Consider the following 10356-nt stretch of genomic DNA (forward strand, 5'->3'; position numbering starts at 1 on the left):
GGGCATCTTGCGTCTAATAGTTACGCTACTGCTTTGATCCAACATGATTGACGTCTTCTACTTCCGCTAATAACTCCACTAATTAAACATAACCCGAAAAATTTTAATTTCGAGAGAAAGGTAAGACCGTGAAAGAAAAACCTTATCGGCCAAGTTAAATCAAAACAGTACTTTTATTATAACATCATGACCTATGGCTGAGCATTTGCAAGGATCAAAAATATGATACCCTTGATCTCTGCCGGTTCAGATTGAACAAATGAAGTAGCGCTCGGTCCGTTCGAACACCACTTCATTTTCCTTGTGTTCGTAGCGCCCGTGAATTCCAAGGGCTATAAGAATTCCCATCTTATGTAACCGCAAATTCGCAAGAAATTTAAAAATATAAGAAACACAAAATGTGAATTTTAAAATGAATTTTAATTATAAAGTGATTTTTGGAAAATATTTTAGTTTTTATCCTTTTGTTTTTGAGGGTATCAGGGCCCCTTAGTCCTCCTGTGTGCAGCACTGACACGTTTTAGGCTAAATTGACACCAGTACTGACAGCAGTGGTGATTATTTCGCCTGTCGCCTATGCCCGGCAACTCCAAAAAACGGATAACCGAAAAATATGAAAAAATACATTATTAGTATAGTATATTAGTATATCCCATGAAATTAGTATATCGCTATTAACCTACTTCACGTTGAATTTTCATCGATGTTAAGCCTAACAAAAAGTTTTTAAAATAATAATCATCACTATTGTATCGTTAAAATTAGAAAATTAAACCTCGTTTAAATACTGGCTCCATGGTTGAGTCAGTGTTGCCAGCTAAAACACGTAAAAATAATATTAAAGTAGCCAAGACATAGCCAAATATTGTTGCGCCACATCACTAGCGGACATTTGAATTTGCCAACTAGAACGCGGTTGGTTAACCGATGTGACGGTTGATCGGGGGTCGGATAATCGATGCTCTACTGTATGTATTTCATTTAAAAGTTTTGAAAATTTTATATAGAAATATATTATTTAAAAATTAGATTCCTTACCGTAACTAAATCTGACGAATGCTCTCCAAACAAATGGAGTTCACTGAAAGATTTCTCAAGTGCTTCAACACTAGGATCAGTAACTACAAATAAAGAATCATCTTTTGATGACCTAAAAATAATAACATTTAATTAAATAATTGCAATTATGTTTTTTACATAATATGAAAAAGACACAGCAAACTTACTGTCTAAAAGAAATGTATTTTTTTAAGGCCAAAAGAAAACATTCATTTTCCATTGGAGGAAATTGAAAAGATGGTATGGTAGAGCCATCTTTCAAAAAGAAAGTTAGTTGAACTTTATTATTTTTAGGTATTTCATAGTATCTGTATGATTTCAAATCCATTACTTCAAATATAATTACATTTGGCTTTTTTCCTGAACAGGATTTGCCACCATTTTCTTCTATTAAAAATAATAATATTTTTTAGTATGAAATCTACTATCTACTATATCAACATGAAATTTACTTATTACTACAATAATTACATATATAATACAGATACACACACACACACCTGCATAAACAAACACAACACATATATACATAATCCAGTTATTGTAATCACTTTGGGATTTGTCTGTACTTATGATAGATAATCAACTGATAACATTAGACTAAGTGAATATAACTGTAATTACTCTGGTTTCATTGACTATAATTAAGACAATGCATTAAAATGTAACTTAAAAATTAATAATACTTATAAGTAATAAATTAATATGTAGTCCATCTAGTGTTGTTTGATTGATATTGGATTTAAAAACAGCTGGCATATAGTTAAAGATAAAAATTAGAACAATTTTAAACTACTGTATTGCAAACTAATAACAATTACATATTATTGCCTACATGCTGAGGCTAATAAAATGAAAAGATAACTTAAAAATACTCAATTATCTGAAAATAAAAATAACAATAACTGAACTATGATTACAATAAGTAAACTTTCATAAACATATTTTAACTTATGTATTGAGACATGCTAATTTTGAAAGCTTTGTCTGCTAACAATATCTATAATTATAATAAGCATAATATACTGTATAAATATAAAACTTAAAACTATACTGATAAACCAGTGATGATTTTTTTTCATAAATATTACACATTTCTTCAGTTTTAAAAAAAATTTTAAACATTTCTGGGCAGCAAAAAAGATAGTATAATGAAAAGATTAAAACCATTTGAAACAATCTAAATATAAAACTATATATAATAATACACTACTTTTACAAATTTATAAATAATAAATTTTGCAAGCACACCAGACAATTTTTTTTAAAAATCATCATTTTCTGACAAAACATTTGAAATAGTTTTCCAATCTGCAAGTCACAACTCTCTGGAGATCATCAACAGTATTCTTACAAAATAGTTTCTTGGTATATTAAAAAATCACAATCTTTAAGAGGATAAGAAATACTAATATAAAGTAAGATAATAATACCAAAATATTAAAAATATGCAATAAAAAAATAAAACATTTAAAAAGATGAAATTCATAAGAATTAATTTTAGTGATTTTAAATTTTGAGACCCTTTGATTAACTCTTCCTGTTGCAAATTAAACGTTCTAATTATATAGTTTTGAAAATATTCATTTAAAAAAATTCAAATAATAAACTTTTACATTAAGAAATACAAAGAAATACATAAAATCCNTCTCAGCCAGGTAGTTAAAGATTTAACTAATAAAAAAATTCTCAGCCAGGTAGTTAAACTACCTGGCTGAGAATTTTTTTATTAGTTAAATCTTTAACTACCTGGCTGAGAATTTTTTTTTTGGCTCGCTAAAAGCAATATTTAAAACACTACCATATATTAATGATAAATCAATCAATCTATCCAATTTAAGATTTAACTAATTTACAGTTAATGAATATGCTATTTTAACATATTAGCATATATTGGGTTGTTCGGAAAGTAAGTTCGTTTTTTTTACCACTAGACGGATTAGTGGTATTTTTCCCACCATTTTTGTTCTAAACTGTATTATCATTATATATTTTGACAGCTAGCATTTTAAGGCTTATTTGTAAAAAATTTTGCTTGATTTTGTGCAATTGTTTATTTTTTGTGCCCCATCAAATTTGGAAGATCAAAAGCAGCATTTTTGACATATTTTGCTCTTTTATTACCGAAAAGGTAAGAATGCTATTCAAGTGAGAAAAAAATTGTGTGACGTGTATGGAGATGTAGTGACAGAACGACAGTGCCAAAACTGGTTTACAAAATTTTGTTCTGGCAATTTCAAAACTGAAGATGCACCACATTCTGGATGGCCAGTTGAAGCCAATGAAAACAAAATAAAGGTATTGATTGAAGCAAACTGCCGAGTAACAACACGTGAAATCACTAAGAGATTAAATTTGTTTATGAATACTTGAAACAAATTGGTTTCGTTTCAAAGCTCGATATATGAATTCCACGAGTTCAAGAGAAATGCTCTATTTGGTGGGATATTAAGGAAATTTTTTTTGGAGCTTTTACCAGACAATTTAACAATTGATTCGAAAGTGTACTGCATTCAAGTAAACAAATTGAGTAATATCATCAAACAGAAAAAGCCAGCCAGAATTGATAAAAAAAACAGCTGTAGTGTTTTACCATAATAATGTCAAATTTCACACAAGTTTGGTAACTCGTCAGAAGCTGTTATAACTTAGATGGGACATGCTATCACACCAACCATATTCGCCAGATCAAGCAAACTCAGATTATTACTTGTTCCAGTCTGTACAATTTTTTTTAACTGTAAGACATTTACTTGAAATGACAATGTCAAAAATCACTTGAATTGGTTTTTTGTAAGCAACAATCAAAACTTTTATGAATGTGAAATCGTGCTACTACCAGAAACGATGACAACAGGTATTTGACCAAAATGGTCAACATATAATTCAATAAAATATTTATTTATCATAGGAATATTGCATTTTTTTTCCACGGAAAAAAACTAACTTACTTTCCGAACAACCCAATACATCAAATCAGTCTAAGTGACTACTTGACTTAGAGACTGGAATGTTATAAATGATCTTTCTGAAATGATAATGTATAAAATTCTAGTCACTAAGAAAACAAAAACAGTATAATTTATAACAACAAATTATTTGCATTATAATTCTATCATACTTTAATATATTTGTTCACAAATTCAGTTTCTATAAATGAAAAATCATAGCTAATAATTATAATATGCATCATCACTATCACTAAGAATATCAAATTATTTGAGATTTTCCCCTTTCACATGTATGAAATAATCCATGTACAAAGATATAAATTTATTAAATTTGTCCCTTAATAAATTTTCCAAACTTTATAAAATATTAATAAATTGAGAAAAAAGTTTCAGAAATCAGAAATTGCTTTGTTATGTGATCAAAATTATTAAAATGAAAAATGATAATATTAATTCAAATAGTATTATTTAAGTTATTTATCAGTTTTGGTTCTATTTTATCATTTTTTTTTCATCAGTTCATTAACACCTGTCCTCAAATTGAAAGTGTATATAGATAAGAGAAATAGTTAAAAATTTTAACTCTCTATCTCTCTTATCTATTATAAGTTTGAGAGAAAAATCTAATACTCTTAATAATCTAATTAGATTATTAAGAGTATTAGATTTTTCTCTCAAACTTATAATACTGCATAATTAATACAAAAGTTTTAAAATCTAAAAGTATTTTAAAATAACAATTGATATTATTGTAAGCTTGTATATTTTGTGTGCTATAATTTTGGGGAAATTTTATGCATGTTTGAGTGAAATTTTGTATCCTGAAAATATTCTGCACCCCCTTTTCATAAGTTGCATTGTACCACAATACTTCTTGCTGCCTGCAGACAGCTACACTTGGTCAGCCATACTGTCAGCAAACAAAATCAATAAAGAAATCAAGGAAACAAATTCCCTGACTTTCCAAGACTTTTTCCAAATGCTAATGAAAATCCCCGATTTTCCAGGTGCAAAAGAACCCTGTAAACAATATTATTTATGTAACAAAAATATACCATCGATATCAAATTCATATAACTATTATGTTTTTCAGCAAGAAAATTCATGACATTTTAAGTTATTTGCTTGCTTAAATGTTAAATGACAAAGCTGAAATTCAGATTATTAAAAAAGCAAGTTGGTCAAAACACAAATGTCTGAAAGTTGCAAATTTCCTGTATTTTTGTTAAATTATTTTAGACTGTTCCATTTTAAAAATTTCAAATTTATTTTAATATTCTAGTGAAACTATGAGATAAAATTACTTTTTTATTAGCTATTATTTTTGTGTTAATGTTATTTTAACCTATCAAAAATATTTTTAAAACAAAAATAACTGCTTTGAATTATGCAGAATAATACAATAAATCTATTTCACATTGTTTGTTTAAAATTAATTCTTATGTAAGATTATACTCACCAAAAGAATTATTCTTTATTTTATAACTGACTGATGTCCCAAAAGATATGTCTTCCCATTCTAATGTTTCGCTATCTGGACTTGATAACTGTCTTTGAATGCATTCAATGATCTCTTTTGGAGTCCATTCAACAACTGGACCTAGAGGCTTCAAAAATTTTAAGTTTAGAACTATATTAATTTGACAAGTTACTAAAACATATAGTTTTAGCTAGAGCAATATTAGAAAATAAAGTCATTTACAGTCGACCCCCTATAATGTGAGTTCAAATAATGCAGATTCGTATATTGCAGCGAAAAAATTGCAACTGTATTCATATAAAGACGCTAAAAGAGACTCGTAAAATGCGATAAAATGTCATCGCTGACTCATATCGCGACAGGATTAGTCGAATCTGGACCAATAGTGGATGAGCAGCCGAACTACTTACACGCTACGGAGAGTTTAGGCAGGTAAGTTGAGTTTACTATCATATGTACAGTATATAAATTAGGTACTGTAAATCTAACACAGTACTGTAATTTTACACATTTCTTGAGAAAAAAACATTTCTTATTCAATGGCCATAATAATTATTTCTATTAATGATGACTCCAAAGTTCAACAAATTTTTCGCAGAAAAATAACTTATCAGAAAACGTGCTCGCTGTTTGGTGCACTGCTCTGCAACAAAAACACGCTTAAGCAATGGCATCTTGGAACAGTGCACACTCAGTAAGTAATCCTACAATTTTTTGTTTATAGCATAGTTTATATGGATTATTCCCAAAAAATTATACATTTTTGGAAATGTTGAATCAAATTAGTCTAGAATCGATTAATTTTATGGAGGAAAACCTTTCAAACAGCTGTAGTCCGTAAACTGCACACATGTCGAGCTGTGATTGGCTCATGTATTTAAGGATTCCTACAATGTAAAATTCTTCTAAAGTGGAACGTATCTATCGCATTATAGAGGGGTCAACTGTACTATTTTAAGTAATAAATTATTACTTATTGTGTTTGTTTTTATGTTATATATATATTTTATTACATATAACTATAACAAAATAATAATGACGCATTCAGAACAAATTACGATATGATAACAAAACAATGAAAAACTAACATTTCCAAACTCTTTCTGGGCTCTGCATCAGATTCTTAACTGTTCCTAGATGGTTATTCATTTATGGAATAATGTTTAATATGTAGGCTGTTTTTTTTTTCCAAGTTCCAACGATCCATATAAAAAAAGACAAGTGTAAATAACAAAATGAATTTATTACCAAAAGTTAGGTACAAATATGGTTACTTTTTGATATAATCACTGTGAAGATTGAGGCATTTGTCATATCTGTGGATGAGCTTTTCCATCCCCTTGTCATAGAATGTTGCTGCCAATGACTTGAGATGGGCCCTAATGTTGTTTTGAAGATCATCATTAGTCTCAAACCTCTGTCCTCCTAGCAACTTTTTCTGTTCAGGAAACAAGTGGAAGTTGCTCAATGCTAAATCGGGGCTACACACCAGGTGTTTAAAGAACTTCCATCTTTCAGACTTCAACAACCTGGAACTTTTTAGTGTGTGAAGACTTCTACCTCTTTCCTAAACTGAAAACATGGCTAGCAGGGCAGAGGTTTGAGACTAATGATGATATTCAAAACAATGTTGTTAAGGCCATTTCAATTCACTGGTAACAACATTTTATGACAAGAGGATGGAAAAGCTCGTCCACAGATATGACAAATGCCTCAATCTTCATGGTGATTATGTTGAAAAGTAACCGTGTTTGTACCTAACTAAATATCATACTCAGCTCTTTAAAATATTTAATGAATCATTAAACACCTGATGCTGAGAAATGTTTATTAAACAAATATTAATGTTTTTGACCCAATACGATATGCCATCTTCAGATGCAACCGAAATTTGAACATACTTTAACTTAACCTTTAGATGACAGAACATTCGAACACTTTTACATTTAAATTTAAAACAAAATATTAGATAAATTAACAAATAATAATAAAATAAAACAAAATATACTAAATGAACTAATACAATAATGATGTAAATGGACTGGGGGGGTGCTCCAATCGTCAAAGCTGTTGGCATGAATTTTTTCCCACTTCCATACTTAGTCTAATTTTTCAAGTAATGAAGAATTTTGAATTATTTTCGACTAAAAGGAATAATATTAATCTTCTTATTTTATTGTTATTGATTGCTGGAATAGAACCAAATTCCAGTCCCTTACAGAAAACTCTAACAAAGAGAGGAAGACCACCACTTACTCGTCAAAAATTGTTGACTGTTAGTATCAAACCACTGGAACCAGATTCAAACCTTATCACTGATTATACTGAATCTAGAAGAGCCAAGTCATCATTTCAAACAGGTGAGCTAATTAATTTAACTTCCTCACAAGAACAATTGCCTGCGGAACAAATAGATGTTTCAACAGCAGAATTATGGAAGAAGATAGTCGAACTGATAACTAATAGTAATGATATGCTGGTGAGTCAATTTTCACTTATAAGATAAGAAATTAATATAATTCAAAATGAAATTAAAGAATTTAAAGATCAAATTCAACAAATAAGGATAAGAAATTATAAAATAGAAAATGAATTTACCAAACTAAGACTAGAAAATGAATTAACTCAATATGAACTGGATACTAAATTAACTCAATATGAACTGGATACTATGACTAACACTATGAATAATAATAAAATTATAATTTATGATTACACAAATCAGCTTAAAAATATTACTAAAAATGAATTAGCAACATTTTTTTCTAATACTTTAAAAATAATTTGCAGCAAATCAAAGATATAGCAAATATATATTCAATACCTAATTCAAATATTCAAATTAAGTGCATAGTATTAATTAAAATCAAACCAACTAAGAAATGGAATCTTTGCAGCCTTTAATAAATTGAAATATAATAAGACACTGGGAAATTGGCAAGAAATTAATATGTTAACTAATTTAAATAAAGATTCTTGCAAAAGAAGAAAAAAACTTTTACAATATTATATAGATTTTAAGAAACAAGGATTACAATTAAAACTGAGTGATGACTATCTGATAATTAATCGTCAAAAAATTACATATAGTTATATTCAAGATCAATTAGTATATGCGGATGATTTTTTGAAGTATTCTCTATAAAAAAAACCCAATAACATAATTAATTCAGAGTTAGAATGTGAAAAGGATCAACATATTAAAATTTCAAATAATCTTAGCTTATATATCACAAACAGGAACTGCTAAGGCTTAATCCACAAAATAAAAACTCAAGATTTCTTTCAACTACTATATAATACTGATATCTTGGATATAACTGAAATCTGGCTAGTCACACCAGTTAATGAAATTATAAAAAATAGAATGGAATATACAATTATATCTTCTGACACACAGAAACCAATAGGACATGGGAGACCGCATGAAGGACTTTGTCTAATAGTAAGAAAAAACATTGGTTCCGTAAAATTTATACAAAAAGTAACTAATTATGTTCTAATCTTATTACAAATTGATAATACTGTAATGAAACATTTAGGCCTATACAAAAAGTTAATTATTATGGTGTTAGTTTACGTTCAGCCTGACCAGATAGACTTATTAAATGAAATATTCAAAAATCTCGAAAAATGGAAAAATATCTCTCCATATGTATTATTATTTGATGATTTTAACTCCAGAGACTATTTTTTGAACCATTTACTTAGAGATTGTGAAGGACTAAAGAAATATCATCAAAAAATATGAAATTAAAGAACTAATATGTACGAAGCAAAATCAAGACTTTAGAACTAAATTAAACAACCTTACGTTAAATCAAATGTATTAATGGTTTTTTTTTTATTAAATCGCCAAAGAACTAAAAAATATGTAATAAATTAATAAAACTAAAAATTGTTTTTTACTGATTATGTTACTTTAAAGTAAAATATTTAAAAGATAAATAATGACAGAATTTACTATTAAACTGTTATTGTAATATTATTGATGATTTTGAAGATGATGTATATTAAACGATTGATAGATAACAAATGTATATTAAAGTATCATTGGAAAAATACCCCCTGTAACAAGGCTTAGCCTTAATACAAATAAAAATATTTGATTGATTGATAATGATGTAAATGATATAATAAAATAAAAATAAAAATGAAATAAATACACAAAAATGCCACTAAGTATAATGACAGGTGTGGACTAAGAATTTTTATGCTTTAGTTTTTCTTTTATGTAGAATTTCCATGCGGAAGTTCTGCATCCCTGGTATTAATACAACCATCCTTTAATTTACTTTTATAGATTTCAATTTTTTCTTCATGCATTGCTAATGATGCACAAAGAAATGATGCATGATTTTTTCTTTATACACTAGCTTTCTTTATATCTGTGAAGTTGTCCATTTTTAAGTAATAATAATTTAGAAATACTTCAAGGGGACAAAACAAAACAAATAATAATAATGAAGAAAGAAGAAAAAACAGAAGTGATCAGAGGATTAATTAATGAAGGAAATTATAAAGAACTGAAGAAAAATCCAGTGAATGATCTCATAAAATCCTTGGACAAGGAATTGAAAAGTTTAAAAACAAAACTACACATAACAGAAGAAGACATCAAATATGTCAAGAAAGAAGATAAAACACCAAAATTCAACATATGGGTAAAAACACATAAAAATCCTGAAAAATATAGACCATTAATAGATGTTAGAAATTATTTATATTACAATCTAGAAAAATATTTAAAAAATAAATTAAATCTATTAGAAGTGTCTAATTATAGCATTAAAAATGTAGATGAATTGTTAACAAGATTACAAAATATTACAATTAATAAATATATGAAATTAATATCTCTTGATA

The 10356-nt window shown here is 27.8% G+C and overlaps 1 protein-coding gene across 1 annotated transcript in view; it reads right to left on the minus strand.

Moving 5' to 3' along the window:
- LOC111634170 (TBC1 domain family member 15-like) overlaps window positions 1-10356 on the minus strand; it is a 79269-nt gene that overhangs the window by 36530 nt on the left and 32383 nt on the right. The window contains exons 3-5 of the mRNA XM_023378875.1: window positions 5470-5617; window positions 1227-1446; window positions 1039-1150 (exon numbers count right to left, since the gene is read on the minus strand). Of these exons, the coding sequence (XP_023234643.1) occupies window positions 1039-1150; window positions 1227-1446; window positions 5470-5617 (480 nt within the window). The remainder of the gene's footprint in view (window positions 1-1038; window positions 1151-1226; window positions 1447-5469; window positions 5618-10356) is intronic.

This window comes from Centruroides sculpturatus, unplaced genomic scaffold, assembly GCF_000671375.1.
Source record: "Centruroides sculpturatus isolate CEXI.00-Female unplaced genomic scaffold, Cexi_2.0 scaffold741, whole genome shotgun sequence".
NCBI lineage: Eukaryota > Metazoa > Arthropoda > Arachnida > Scorpiones > Buthidae > Centruroides > Centruroides sculpturatus.